The sequence below is a fragment of the Brassica napus genome, chromosome A2 (assembly GCF_020379485.1).
Source record: "Brassica napus cultivar Da-Ae chromosome A2, Da-Ae, whole genome shotgun sequence".
NCBI lineage: Eukaryota > Viridiplantae > Streptophyta > Magnoliopsida > Brassicales > Brassicaceae > Brassica > Brassica napus.
Window position 1 is genome coordinate 6,798,468 of NC_063435.1, and position 15,288 is coordinate 6,813,755.

At 35.4% G+C, this 15,288-nt stretch overlaps 4 protein-coding genes and 1 long non-coding RNA gene across 9 annotated transcripts; 3 read left to right on the forward strand and 2 right to left on the reverse strand.

Moving 5' to 3' along the window:
- Positions 1-104: 104 nt before the first annotated feature.
- LOC106419204 (protein RALF-like 18) lies at positions 105-1,863 on the forward strand. Its single transcript, XM_048754121.1, has one exon. It carries the CDS (start codon positions 664-666, stop codon positions 976-978), a length of 315 nt encoding a protein of 104 aa, XP_048610078.1. The 5' UTR covers positions 105-663; the 3' UTR covers positions 979-1,863.
- Positions 1,864-3,637: 1,774 nt separating this feature from the next.
- LOC111205499 lies at positions 3,638-4,294 on the forward strand. Its single transcript, XR_002658126.2, has 2 exons — positions 3,638-3,949; positions 4,064-4,294. It is a non-coding gene; the product is annotated as an uncharacterized LOC111205499 (long non-coding RNA).
- A 123-nt stretch (positions 4,295-4,417) lies between these two features.
- LOC106419178 (probable RNA-binding protein 18) lies at positions 4,418-6,094 on the reverse strand. 5 transcript variants are annotated; one of them, XM_013859949.3, is made up of 5 exons: positions 5,999-6,094; positions 5,518-5,568; positions 5,244-5,317; positions 5,032-5,158; positions 4,418-4,905 (listed from the first exon to the last, which is right to left on the reverse strand). In XM_013859949.3, exons 2-5 carry the CDS (start codon positions 5,518-5,520, stop codon positions 4,639-4,641), a joined length of 471 nt encoding a protein of 156 aa, XP_013715403.2. In that variant the 5' UTR covers positions 5,521-5,568; positions 5,999-6,094; the 3' UTR covers positions 4,418-4,638. The 5 variants fall into 5 exon arrangements, with proteins under 5 accessions (XP_013715403.2, XP_048610090.1, XP_048610094.1 ...); XM_048754133.1 differs by having other exon boundaries at positions 5,518-5,567; positions 5,926-6,034; XM_048754137.1 differs by lacking the exon at positions 5,999-6,094 and adding an exon at positions 5,776-5,919.
- Positions 6,095-6,314: 220 nt separating this feature from the next.
- On the forward strand, positions 6,315-8,682 carry LOC106391452 (uncharacterized membrane protein YjcL-like). The gene is made up of 6 exons (XM_013832096.3): positions 6,315-6,685; positions 6,755-6,981; positions 7,407-7,517; positions 7,626-7,784; positions 7,868-8,109; positions 8,204-8,682. The coding sequence occupies exons 1-6, from the start codon at positions 6,417-6,419 to the stop codon at positions 8,525-8,527; spliced, it is 1,332 nt and encodes a 443-aa protein (XP_013687550.2). The 5' UTR covers positions 6,315-6,416; the 3' UTR covers positions 8,528-8,682.
- Positions 8,653-11,907, reverse strand: LOC106391433 (proline--tRNA ligase, chloroplastic/mitochondrial). The gene is made up of 10 exons (XM_013832073.3): positions 11,484-11,907; positions 11,350-11,406; positions 10,639-10,749; positions 10,475-10,561; positions 10,275-10,388; positions 9,989-10,195; positions 9,702-9,839; positions 9,458-9,619; positions 9,199-9,398; positions 8,653-9,116 (listed from the first exon to the last, which is right to left on the reverse strand). Exons 1-10 carry the CDS (start codon positions 11,808-11,810, stop codon positions 8,891-8,893), a joined length of 1,629 nt encoding a protein of 542 aa, XP_013687527.2. The 5' UTR covers positions 11,811-11,907; the 3' UTR covers positions 8,653-8,890.
- Between the last annotated feature and the right edge of the window lie 3,381 nt (positions 11,908-15,288).

A 15,288-nucleotide genomic window follows, 5' to 3' on the forward strand; every position in this document is an offset into this window, starting at 1 on the left:
TTTTTTGTAATTTTTAATTTTTAATAACTTTTAACCAATAATAATTCAATAAAATCAACTAATTTTCTTGAAGTTTACAATTTTTTCATAGAAAACACAAAAATACTTATTTATGAAACAATTTTTTTCTTCTAAAAAGTCTATCATTAAGAAACGGAAGGAGTATAAAACACTAGCAATATTCAACTATGAAATGATTTTTTAAATAAAAATTGAAATACATGTTCATGTTCTAAATTCTAATGCATCCTATCAGTTATTTTGATACACTTCCCTTAATTTTGATTGAGCCTTAAATGCTAATATGAATATGGAAAACAATAATTAATTTTTTGACCGGTTTATGTTATGCGAATTGACTCGCTTAGTTCAACTAGTCTTCTTTGAATAATATCAACTATCAAGTACAATGAATCATGATTAAATTGTTATAATTCAGGTATGAAGACCAGATTTTTACCCAAAGTAAAAGAATTCAAAATCATTAAGTCAAATATTCCAAGAACCATTAATACAAATGAATATGTAGTCATAAAACATGAACCTATAAAAATCAACATATATATAATTGTAGACTAAATCAAGTGTTTAGTTACAATAAGAAGGCTTGTAATCAGTAACGAAATCAATTACTCTCCATTTCATACCCCTCTTTGACATTCAATGATGAATCTTGTGAAGTTCTTGGTTATTGTCATGACCATCTCAATGGCTTTATGTCCAGCATTAGTCCAATGTCGACAGATAAAATGTGACTGGTTAAGTGGGAATTGCATCAAAGGTGGAACAGAAGACATCACGAAGATGATATCATATATAGGTGTGAGCCATAGGATTCTCCAAGGGACACGGTATATAAACTACGATGCACTGAAGCACAATGTACCAGCTAAACAACATGGTCAAAAGGATCGACCGGATAACTCATACCGGCGAGGTTGTACTCTCGCTACAGGATGTTACCGGCTTACGAATTAAATAACATAAATACTAATTTTTATTTTTAGCGTAACACAAAAAGATTTTTTGTTTTTCTCTTTGGTTTCCATTTTTCTGTTAATGTATTTTTTATCACCTTTGATTGGCATCTTCTGTAACATTGAAATTTTCATTACTGTCTCCAGTAACATTGGAATTTTCATTACCATCTTAGGTAACATCTAATTCACTTGGGTGAAAGGGAAATTGTATATATGACTAACTGAAGTATATAATCTACACCATCATTAACCTAGAATTAGGGAGGGGGTTTAGGATCAATTAATTCATGTACTCGATCTTAAGATCCCAAAACTTTTAACCAATAGTAATTTAATAACTTTACATGACTATTCTAATACTTAAAGTAAAAATTCTAGTAACCAAATCGGAATAGAATAACCAACGAAACATAACACCATATAAAAAGATCTAACAGACTTAGATAATGAGTCCGGCCTAGAATTTTTTGTTCAAGAAAAGTACCAATTCTGAAGTTTTGAAAACGTTTCTTTTGTGGTACTATCTCCTTCAGCTTTCTCGAAAATATGTGCCATGCTTCTGGACTGTGAATCACTATTATTAGATCTTGACAATCTGTTCCAAAGCGTTGCATGTTGAGTGTTGGAGAATACATTTTATCGGCCATATGAATGCTTCAAATTTAGCTTGTAGTGGAGACAACCTTCTCCTACGGTTTCTGGTTCTAACAAGTAGTGTTTTCCTAGATTGATCTTTCCAAATCCAACATCGCAACCGTTAAAATGTAAGTCTTGACGCCAAGAACCATCGAACATTCAAATATTTTGAAAGATTACAGCTTATGTTAGTTGATGATTTTTTTGTACGTCAAGTTGATTTTCTCCCATATTTGCCTCATGCCAAGCTCGAGATTCCTCCTCTGTGTGTCTAATGGATATCAAACTAGTTCCTCTAAAAAAACTTGTCATTTCGAGCTTTGGGGTGAATTTTTTTCCTGGATATGGATCTCTCTCCTGTTATAAGTATTCTAATTTGGTTTTTCTCCAGGACATATTGATTGGTGTATAAACTCGATCTCTGAAAATTGATGGCAGGTTTGTCTAGTTCCTAAGTTCAAAGTTTGAAGAGATGGAGGCCATTTGAAGATCACATGGTTTATAGATTCAGACATAGCCCCCACATCAAGGACAATGATTATCACATTACATATTGTAGAGCTTAAGATTACTCATACCCACCAAGTTTCCATGCGTAATCTGCCATATAAAAAGGCGTATTTTTTAGATGTCTTTATTTTTCCAAGCAAATGCTTGAAACAGATGCATGCTCGGCTCTGTACCCATTGATATAGTTTTCCTGTTAAGGATCATTTGGCCACCCAATATCCATCCGTATTTAAATGTATACTGACTATATTTCGTATAACTCCACGTAAGTCATCCATGTGCAGTGATTGACTGACTCAGTGCCAAGCTTTGTATAAGTGAAATATTGTCTAGCACCACTAAAGCTTCCAAAATGGCATTGACTAGTGCAATAGCTTGATCCGGTCTAGCCGAAGACGATGGGACCCAAGAATCCTCCAAAGCTCTGATCTCATAGCCAAAATGAACTTTTCTCCTATTAACCAAAGATAACAATGATTTTGCTGCTGAAATACTTGTCCAGGCCTATGATGGATTACTACGAGCAATAGCGAACAAAGTCTGTAACACTTGCCTCATAACACCCATGCTAAAATATAATTTGGATACTTAATTAACCTCCACAATTTCTTAACTAGTAATGCTTGATTGGTAGAGTGGATGACAAAGTAGTAGCAATATACTATAAAAACAGTATACTCTTATGAATGCAATTAATAAAATGATTGGTAGAGCAGCAAATGATATATATATATATATATATAATTATTATATGATATATAATTTGCTTATTTCTGAAAATATAGATATATTATATGTATAATTAATTTGCTTATTTGTATAGGTATATTAATTTTTATATTTTATTGACGATAGTGAATTATATTTAATTATATATATAATTTATATTTTAAATGTAAAAGAATTTTATTTATTTAAAATTAATTAACATTTTTTTAAAAAATAATTAATTTCTTAAAAATTTAAAAATTATTTTAAAATAATTTAATTTTTAATATTTAAATTTTATTTTATTTTAATAAATTTATTTTTATAAAAAATATTATTTTTTAATATAATTTTGGATATAAAAATAATTTTGTGATATTATTATATTAAATTATTTGAAAGATTTTATATATTCTTAATGCAATTGCTCTACCAAAAACTTCATATGAAAGTATTGATAGAAATAGTGGCTGACGTAGCATAAAATTTTAGTGGGGGCAAATTACACATAAATATAGAAATTGAGGTTAAAATGTGATTTTTAATATAAAAGAATAGCTAACATTTACAAAGAATTTGAAATTTTTGTGGGTGCAAGTGTCACCCTCTTAATACACATGCATCCGCCACTGGATAGAGAGCATTTGAGGACCATTTGCAGTTTTGCACCACGTAGATGCTATTCTAAATGCTTTTGAAAAAAAATGTTGATTGGATAATGCTTATGTTTATGTTTATGCTAATTCTCTGCAAATCAAGCAAGGTTGAAGTCATGGATCAAACAAAATCATATACCCTCTTTATCTTAAATACTATCTTACCAAGTCAAACGTAAATTTGGTAAGAAATCATTCTATTACCTTCTTCACTATAACACTATGAGGAAAAAATGTGGATATATATTATTTTCATCTTTGGCCATAAATGACTTTATTGTATATTTGTATTAGCTAGTATATATATATATATATATAGACTAACAAAGAAGGATTCATAAAAAGTTGAGAAAATACTAGAAATGAATATCACTGTGAAAACTTTAGTCGCATTTGTTTTTACATTCTTCTTCATCATATCTTGTGCTCATTCTCATACGACAGCCGCTATTATTCCAGGTACTATGATTTATTCTTGTACCCTTATTTGATAGTTATGAACATGATTCATCTTTTTTTTGATAAACATACATATTCTGATTCAACGAACTTAATAAATTAATGATGGAACAGATCAGATGGATGTTCAATGCTTCGATGGAACAGAAACTTGTGACCGTGGAGGAAACAGAGGATGCACCATATTTTGTAAAGGCCATGATTATTTCTATGGTTTGTGTACTACTGATGCATGTTGTTGTCATATTCAAAACAAAAATATGGGTTCAAGATGAATTAACCTAATCATATGTACTATATGCTTGAAAGATAATATCATTAGATAATATTTTGGTATGTTTGAAATTGATCTTCATTATATCTTATGTTTTCTTTTTATATTACAGTTTTTTAATTGTCATTATCGGAAGTATTCGTTCTCCAAAGTTGTTTCAATTATTATTGCATGATGTCACTGCAGATGCAATATTGTGTAAGATAGCCGGGCCCAATAATAAATGTTGTGTTAATACATCTTGATTTTGATATCAAATTTAAAAAAAAATTTACCCGTACGTACGGGGCAGAACACTAGTTGGCACTACTAAAACAGGATACCATTCCTCCAAATTTAATTTGGTTTAACTTCGAAAAAAAAAACATTTCAACTCTCTTTTACATCAAGTTTGTTTTGTGTTTCAAAGGGATCTTTATCTCTTCAGTTTCTTGGGATCTCGTTGTTTCTCATCTTCCTCCAACGCTTTGAGTTTGTTCTTAATGGCAGCTACTTTTTCATCTCGGCTCATTTGTCCTGAGCTGCTTCCACTTGCAGACCTCGTTCTGTTTGCTTCTGGTAATAATCTTTTAGGACGATCATGAGAGGAATCCTCTAGAAGCTTGTCACTAGCTAAACGAACCACCAAGGGCCTACCACAAGCTAATCTCCCATGCATCTTCTCCTTAGCCAATTCAGCTTCCTGTGTACTCACTTTAGATTGTAGAAATCAGGAGATTTGCTCAATCAAAAATTAGACCATATATATTTTTTTCCATCTTATCTAAGGAGCACTTAAAAAAAACAGGAAAGACAGATTATTGGTTACCTCTTTAGAGCTGTATTGAATGAAAGCATAGCCGCGTGGCTCTCCTTTCTTTGGACCGCGTGTGTGCCAGAGGAAGTCTTCTGATATGATCTTCCCATATGGAGAAAACATCTTTATCAACGCAGCCCTATCAACAAGACAAGGTTTCAAAGTTTTGATCTATGGGCAGTAACAATAAGCTTTGCTTCACGGTGTTTTTCTTTTTTCCTTACTCGTTTATTCTAAGATCCAAGTTTCCAACATATAATCTGCTCTCGCTCTTTTCATCTACAAACCCAATGGTGTCCTGAAGCATGTAAAAAACTAGTTAGAAGATCGTATACATAGTTAACATAAGAGAGAATAATACCAAACAAAATAACTGAAGAATGAAGAGATAGTTGAACCTCTCTCAATAGAGAAGCTAGATAAAAGGCTAACTTTGACTGAGTTGAAAACGAAATAATTGATGATATACGAACTGAAATAAAAGGATAGTGTAGTCACCATTTAATTGCAGGCAGCTCAAGATATTAAGAATATGTATTATGCATCCACCTGAAAATAAGCAACAAGACTTGTTTATGTAAAACAAGTTCCCTTTCAAGATTCCAATAGTGAACACACATGAGAACAAAACGAACTATTGGTCATCAAAAGAAAAGGTTAAACATAATCTAACAAAACCCAGTTACAACTCTCTACATTGTCCGAAAACAGAGGCTTCTACATGAGAATTGAAGTAAGCACCAAAAAAGGAGAAACCTTTAGGTCAAAGGAGCAAGATCTGTGTACTCAGATTCATTGTCCGTTCTAAGAGCGATGAACTAGAGTAACTATTAGAGACAGAACCCTAATTGCAAAGTAATCAATACAATACAAAGCTGAACACACTAGAGAGAGTAGAAGGACAACCCCAGAAAGTTTAAATCTTTGTAAACTATAGATCAAAACTGTTTAGATAATCTCCATGGAAGCAGCAACTTACGGGGGAGCTCAAAGCGCGATCTCGAAGACTCTAAAAACTCCCAAAGATGGCGAAAACACTGTTTAACCACCGGTTAACAAGGAAACCGAACCGGATATGGCGAATGTGACGTATTCACTACACCTAATTCTTATCAATCGGAAAATGGTTCACGCTTTTTTAAACCGGATTCAGATTTCTGGCTAAACCGAATTGAACCAATTGGCTATTGATATACAAGTTATGGATTGGTTCGGTACAATTTTGGTTTACTGGTTTGAAATTAAAACCAATTTTGATTGTAGGTGCTGGTGGATGTTGATATTTTGAATGAGAGAGAAAAGTTGACGCACTATGTATGGAGTCAACACTCCCACTTTTCTCTCTCTCTCTCTTTAATCGTCACTTTCCATCGTAAAGCACTCGCAGACTCCGAGATATGGCGACGAGCTTGGCGTTCCTCAACGCGACAGGCCTCTCATCCCCGACGTCTGGACTAATTCGCCGGCGATCGCACATTGTCTCACGCCAGGATCTTCCTAAACTCTCCATCATCAACTCCTCGCCGCGGCTTAGCGACTCTCGTAACGCATCGTCCCCGATCAGATCGGTGAGAGTGAGATCGCAGCTGAACACGCCTCTCATTTCCGGAAACGACGAATGGGGAACATGGACTGCGCTCTTCGCCACTGGCGCTTTCGGTCTCTGGTACGTACGGTAAATAATGATCTGTTGTTTTTTGAGAAGTGGTGTGATTGATTTCCCTTGGAAGTACAGGTCGGAGAAGACGAAGGTGGGGAGTGCGGTGAGTGGTGCGTTGGTCAGCACACTCATTGGCCTTGCCGCTAGTAACCTTGGCGTCATCTCTTCGGACTCTCCTGCTTTTGCTATCGTCTTGAATTTCTTGCTCCCCTTGGCTGTTCCTCTCTTGCTCTTTAGAGCTGACTTGCGCCGTGTGGTTCAGTCCACTGGAAAGCTTCTCTTGGCTTTTGTTATTGGTTCAGGTGAGAACCGGTTACAAGGTCGAATCTATTTTATCTAATTATTTTTGCGGATAGATAAAAATTAACAAGTGAGTTGGAAGAATTGGAAGGCGAAATTGAAGAAAATGTACATTCCTTGCGGCAACCACTGGAATATTACAGAACGATCTAAAGAGGATCATCGCTTATTCAACTTGTAGTCAATTAGGCTATATGATCTTTGCTTGCGGCATCTCTAACCATTCAGTGGCCCTGAGATTTTGAAGCTATAGACGGTTTAGGAAAGATTTTAATAATTTGGAGGCTTAAAACTTTTTTTTTACAAATTTAAGGGTCTATTTAAAGGCGAATGTTTTATTAGGCTTGGCCCAGGACCCACATGAATCATGTCTCCCCCTTATGTTATCAGAAAGCTTGATCGTTTTCTATTCGTGGTTTTATTACAGTTGCGACAACAGTGGGTACAGCTTTGGCTTACTACCTAGTGCCGATGAGAGCACTTGGTCCGGATAGTTGGAAGATTGCAGCTGCACTCATGGGGAGGCATATCGGTGGAGGTAGCTTAGCTCCATTTGTATCTTCTACTTTCTCGAGGATGCTGATTTTGTTTCATTTCTCTCTTATAGTTTTGGATTGTGCATTTTGATTGTTGTTGTTTTGTCCAGCTGTCAACTATGTTGCCATAGCCAATGCTCTTGAAGTTTCGCCATCAGTGTTAGCTGCTGGACTCGCTGCTGATAACGTTATATGCGCTGTTTATTTCACGTCTTTGTTCGCTATTGGCTCCAAAATACCTGCTGAAACTCTACCTCCACCAACTAGTGGTAAAGTCTGAATGTTAGCTGTGATGTTTGGATAGACTAAGTTTTTGAACTCTCTAACTTAGATGTTGCGCTCCCGTGTACAGATGCAGAGACGAGCAAAGGTTCTGAAACTGAAAACAAAATCCCTGTGCTACTGATAGCTACTGGAATCGCTGTGTCATTAGCTATATGCAAGGTTGGGGCTTTGCTAACAAAGCATTTCGGGGTTTCGGGTGGTAGCTTGCCAGCTATAACCGCCGTGGTTGTTGTTTTAGCGACTGTCTTTCCCTCCCAGTTTGGTCGTCTTGCTCCATCTGGAGAAGCCATGGCTCTGATTCTGATGCAGGTACGTGTGAGAGAGAATCATACACACTTTCATTTTCAAGAACAACGCAAAGTTTCTGAAAAAATTATACATCAAACTACTTTTTTTCGTTCAGGTGTTCTTCACTGTGATAGGTGCGAGCGGAAACATATGGAGTGTGATAAACACTGCGCCGAGCATATTCTTGTTTGCATTGGTCCAGATTGGGACACATCTTGCTGTGATATTGGGGGTAGGGAAGCTGCTCAACGTGGAGCTAAGGTTGCTGCTTTTGGCATCAAATGCTAATGTTGGAGGACCCACGACTGCAGCTGGTATGGCGACTGCAAAGGGATGGAACTCGTTGATCGTACCTGGGATTCTAGCAGGAATATTCGGTATCTCCATTGCAACCTTCATAGGGATTGGGTTTGGAGTGAAAGTCCTCAAGTTCATGTAAAGATGGTTATGACTAGATTATGGATTGGACCCTATCTATCTCCTCTCTCTGTCTATCTTTCGTTAACCAATAGAACAGTCTCTTCTAGTAATGAAACAACAAGAGCTGAGCTGAAGACAGAAGAGTGCAATAAAAGGAATTTGCCATTTGAAATCCTCAATCATTCATTTTTTTCCTTTACAAAATTAAAGACGAGAAAGTTATTGGGGGCAAATGCACCAGAAAATACCAGAGAAACAATCACTCCACTCCCAACAGCCACGGAAACAAAATCTTAGAGCACTTCTGGACCCCTTTTTTTTTTAATAAACAGAGATTGGATATAATTTTTGAGAATGTGTGTAAAAATAACGAGAGGCCTCCTTAGTAAGACTTGGCAAAGATAGCAACTTCCTCTGCTGGATTACCAGTCATTAGACATGTTTTGCTCCCTAGAGTCTGTTCAAACGGGAAACACCGAATGGTCGCACCTGTTTCCTCCTTTACCCTTTGCTCATCCGAGTCACTGGCTGACCATGGACCTCTTGCCCATTTCCCTGAAGAAATCGCAGCTTTGAGCTCCTCGTATGAGTTCACATCCACTATGTTACTGCACAATCACATCAAACAAAATATTGTGATGAGGAAGAGTCTTGTATGGGAGAAGAAACATGACAATAAACAATGTGTACCTATCCCTGAATGATATTGCCTTTTCAAGAAGTGATGATTGGATCTCATCCAACTTCTCTTTTACATATGCCACTAACGTTGACGGCTCCATTGATATTCCAAACACTTTTCCTGCCTTTCCTGGTATGTCCCTCCTCGAGACAACAACCGAGTTGTTAGAAACATCGCGTGGACCAATCTCAATCCTTATAGGGACTCCCTGCAAACACAAGTTATCAGAGCTGATTTTTATCTTTCACACCTAAGAGAGTAACGAACCTTCATTTCCCAGAAATTGAACTTCCACCCTGCGGTTCGTTCTGTTGTGTCATCAAGCTTAACTCTAACCCCAGCAGTTTGGAGAACTTCCTTCACTGATGATGCAGCATTGAGAACTTCTGTTTTCTCACTGTCTTTCTTCCAAATAGGTACAATCACTACCTACCAAGGAAGAAAAGAGAAGATAATGCACTGTCATTATCATGTTATTCAGATATAAAGCAAAATGAAAATGTTAAGGCACCTGTATTGGAGCTATCTTGGGAGGAAGCATAAGACCAGTGTCATCTCCATGAGTCATGATAATCCCACCGACAAAACGTGTACTGACTGCCCATGATGTCTGCCACACATGTTGCCTTTCTCCATTCTCATCTTGGAACTGGCATGTTCATATATCTCATTTTACATGAATTTGCAAAAAGAATGTGAATAAAGCTAAAGCATAGATGAACCACAGGTAGGAAACAATGCTTTCATCATATAATAAAAAGAAAAATATGATATACTCCTACGATAATAGTTCTGTACCTGAGTTCCAAAAGCACGAGAAAAGTTTTGGCCTAAGTTGTGGCTGGTACCAGCCTGCAAAGCCTTCCGATCTCCCATCATAGCCTCAATAGTATAGGTTGTATCAGCACCAGCAAAGGTCTCCATCTTTGATTTTCGACCTGCAATCACAGGTATAGCAGTTTCCTCAAAAGCAAATCTGGTGTAGATCTCGATCATCTGCTTTGCCTGCAATACAGCACTGAACATTCTTCACACACAAAAAAAAAGACTCCATGAGTTGGTTATAACAAAGTGGAGAACAAACCTCTTTTTCTGCCTCCTCAGGAGTGGCATGAGCAGTGTGACCCTCTTGCCATAGAAATTCAAGAGTCCTAATAAATGGTTTTGTCCGCATCTCCCACCTAGTGACATTGGCCCACTAAACCACAGGACGACGAAATTAATCAGGAGCAGTAAAATAACATATAGGAAGAATAATATACAAATTTGAATTTCTGTCCGCACCTGATTGATCATGAGAGGAAGATCACGATAGCTGTGAATCCACTGGGTGAACATGTGATTCACAATTGTTTCACTGGTAGGCCGAACCTGCCACAACCTCAACAAGTGTAACAATCAAAGCCAGAACTTAGGCACAACAAAATAATGCCGGAGAAATTCTTTACCACAAGCTTCTCTTCAAGTTCATTTCCTCCTCCAACAGTGACAAGAGCTAGCTCAGGACTAAATCCCTCAACGTGTGAAGCTTCTTTCTCAATAAACGAGTATGGTATAAACTGTACAAAAGGTCATTAGATGAAGCTAGTTAGTACAAGACAGATGAAACACGTGTTGTTGATTAATTACAGTTTGAAAGTAGAACATTAGATGAAGCTGGTTTGTTTTGTTTGTTCAGTCAGAGTTTGGAATAGAGTTAACATAAGAGATAAAACACCTGTTCTTGATTAATAACAAACTATCACCGAAACCTCAATGTAACATAAAAACATAAGAACACAACAGCAATGATGACGAAAACAAGAATGGCAATCCATTCACTTAATTACTAGTAAAGTTTCCTCCTTTACGAACACATGTAATGAAACTTTGTCTTATGTATTAAAAAAAAAACCCAGCCCTTGCACCAAAAATCTCTGAAGGATAACACTAAGAATACAAAAAAAAAAAACGATTATCACCAAGAAGCAAACTTAGATAAATAATCTCTAATTAATCAGTCAGTCTTACACAAACTATATTCTAAACTATGTCTGAGCTAACAACACACACCAGCTTCATCTAATGTTCTAACTTCAAACTGTAATTAAATTTCATCTGTCTTGTACTAACTATATAGTTGACTCTGTCTTAATATGATGCTCAACTTAAAACAGTACCTGAGGGAAGTACATGTTGCTATGACCAGTCTCTTTGAACTTCACATTCAAGTAGTCCTGCGAACCACAACAACAAAGGAGGCAATCAACTTCAAATCTATATTCCAAAGACTCAACAGTTTTCAACAAGAAACCTGAATCGCTTCCCAGATCGCGTAACCGTAGGGACGAATCACCATCGTACCACGAACCGGACCGTAGTCCGCGAGCTCAGCGCTGGCGATGACATCCAGATACCAAGCGTTGAAGTCCTGCGAGCGAGGCGTGACGGCTTGGTCCGACCTGGGTAGCCTCCCGACCTCAGACTTAGTCTCCGGCGAAGCGGTGCCGCTCGGCGCCGTCGCGAATCCGGAAGCGGGTCTGTTCCGTAGACATAGGGACCGGCGGAGAGCTGCTGGATAACGAGTGGTGGCGGGAAAGAGGAGGGAGGTGAGAGAAGGGAGTCGCAGAGAAGCTACCATTTATCTCCTTTTTCAGAGAGATTGGTGTTTCCTTACGATGTTGCTAAGGTCAGAGGCTAAAATAAAAAGTCTTCTTCTCTTCTTTCTCTGAGATGATGACTCGGACAGCTTCTTCTCATGCATAGATAAGCCCATTAAGCTTCAAATGAATCTATAAGCCCATTAGGCCCAACAAATGATAATTTACTAATACAATTGTCCGTCAACAGCTTATTATGTTAAACTCATTCCTTTGTCCAAAAACAAAATAGAATCCAATATAGCATGCATTGTATGTTAAACTCATTCCTTTGTCCGGAAACAAAATAGTCACAGACTCTGTCCTGTTATTGTACCAAACTAAACTGGAGTTATTATCATTGTAGGTCTCGACTTTGTATAAATATTTGCTATGTACTTTACTATCATTTACACATTATGACTTCGCATTCTTTACCGTTCAGTAGGGGTGGGCGTTCGGGTATCCGTTCGGGTTCGGATCGGGTATTTCGGATTTTCGAATATTTCGGTATAGAGGTGTAGAACCCGTTCGGGTATTTCTGTACTTCGGGTCGGGTTCGGATATTTTTAGTTCGGATTCGGTTATTTCGGATCGGGTTCGGATATTTAGATTTTGAAAAAAAAATTAAAATTTTCATTTCTCAAGTTTCTTGTATTTAAAAATACAACTTTTTGTTAACTAATTTTTTATTTTTAATAGATTGAATGGTAAATAGATTTGGATATAACATTTAAAACTAAAAAGACATTAATTTAATTATTTTTAAAAAAAAATTGGATGTAATTTTTTGTTAATTTTTGAAATAAAAAACTTGACATGCATTTTAAGTGAGTAGCAAATTATTTTTTCCGTAATTGTATGTATATCATATGAACTTAAAGTATGTGTAGTATCAATATAAATATTTTATATAAAATGAAAGATGTAAACTAGAAATATAAGGTTAATTATACAAATGTTCGGTTATCTTCGGATATCCATTCGAGTTCGGGTATTATCCGTTCGGGTTCGGGTATCCAATCTCTCCTTATTCAATACCCGTTCGGGTATTTTGCTACTTCGGTTCAGATTTTGGTTCGGGTTTTTCGGATCGGGTTTGGGTGCCACTTCGGATATCGGGTAAAGTGCCCACCCCTACCGTTCCGTATTGACCACAAACAATCAAGTTTGAGAAAATACTTCTGAACCTTTTCACTCAGAAAAAAAAAACTGATTTGAAATTTAAGCAGAATGCTTCATATTTTTCTCCAGTAATCATCGTAGGTCTAGACCATGTTAATCTTTTGGACACATCTTTCCAAATCTTGGGCTTTTCGCATATGTTACAAATATGCTTTTAACGGACAAATGATAATTAAAAAGTATGGTACTTTTGAAGAAAACTGAACTCTTCCAACTCTCTTCACTAACCAATAATCAATTTTCAATGTATAAATTAACAATAATAATAATAATAATAATAATGCAGATGTATAGAATTTTAAAATGAATTAAAACAAATATATAAATTAAAAAACTTAAACATACACGTCTCATATTCCTTATATTTTAATTTCTCGGGCTGGAGAGTTGGATCATTTTTAGAATACCAAAGAATAATTTAGAAAAATAAAAAAATAATTTGGCGATGATAATTAGCCTAATGATAATAAATGAAACATGGGATGATGGGAGTATATATATTTTTCTGTGAAAGCGGAAGGATGATGGGAATTTATATTTTTGCATATGCACTTCGTTTATTTTGTACTTGTTGTTTGTATAATATAGTTTCATTTTCTCTGTCTGGTTAAATTTTGTTTTCAAGCCAAGTCATATTATTATTTTTAGCTCCATGTAATTTATTATTATGATATTGTACGTCTATCCACATCAAAGTGTGTGAATAGGTTATATGATCATATTTTGGTATATTTCAGTTTATGCTGAATTTGAAGGATCAAGAAATTATTATTTTATTAAATCAAACTCAAATGTTCAGTTTGCCAAACATCTAAACTCATTTTCGGAGTAAACTCACTGATATTTCGCTTTTGTATGGCCTTCCGTCACATGTAGACCACAGTCCAAAAGTACCATCTTCTATTATATTTGCTTCATCCCTTTGAAAATAATTATTGTTTTTAAAACAATCTTCATTGTTCTGTAAATTATTTAAAAACTGAACTACACCAGATCACAAACTAAGTCGTACATTTTAAACAATAACTGAATCTTAATTTAGTGCATGGTACAATATAATGCACTTGGCCTACATAGTAGTATACATATTGTAATGCATACATACACATAACACACAATACATGCATGGCTCTCGCCATCTTACATTTATTGCAAGCGTGTGTAAGGCGTTTTGTTGCTTTATTTTCTTGTTGTAGGCTCACTCCTTACTTCAATCAAGTGAAAAATATGCCAAAGTCATCTGCATAACTTTTTCACTTCTTTCAAAATTCTCAAATTTTATTCATTAATATTTTCTAGTTAAACGAATATGAATTTCACCCTTCATTTATTTCGAATGAATGTACAATAGTATAATGGTTGACAAAAAATGAATGTGCAATATAATGTCGTAATCGGGAAAGGTAGTTCGATTACATCACAACTCAGATAGGACCGGAAATGTTACTACCTCATGAGATTTCCAATGAATATTTTTATAAGAAAAGGTTTTCTATTATAAATAGGATTTTTTTTTAAAAAAAACATACATCATTATGGAAATTAAAAGAAAAAGAAAATACATTGCTCAAAACCCAATAAATAAATAAAATGAAAAATGAAAAATCGTTTTTTGTTCCACTTACTATAAACAATAATCTTAATAAACACATACTTACTCGATTGGAATTTGGAAGTATAAGATCATCTCCATCTCTATATTTTATTACAAAATAGAGTGAAAAATAGAATAATGAACAAAAAAAAGAGCATTACTCTATAAATGGAAGTTGACTATTGCCTTCAAAACTTTATATATATGTTGTTAAATGTTAAAAAAAAACATATAAGGGAATATGTAAGTGCAAAACATTTTTTGGTAAAAAAAAGTGAAACATCAAATACATGCTTGACCAACTGTTCATTGTAGAATTTGGCTTTATGAATCAGTTTTATGAAGAAATTCTCTCAAGTTTTATCTTTGTGATATTGTTGACAAAAAAGAACAGTACAATGAAACAGGAAATAAATAATCTTAGATTCTTAATTAACCAACAAGTTACAAGAAATTAAATATACGAAGAGAGGTCCTTTCAAGAGATTATGCATATAATTTAGCCGTAAACAGCTTGCACCAAACAATAATAACATTACTTTTCTCAATGACCAGGTTTGTATTAAAATATTCCAGAGACACAGAGTTTACAAGTTTTGCGTAAGGATGCATAGCTATGAGAATTTCAGTTACAACTACAAAATAAGAAAGAACATCGAATTCCATGAGAAATGGACCCATTTAATGCCAACTTTTATTAG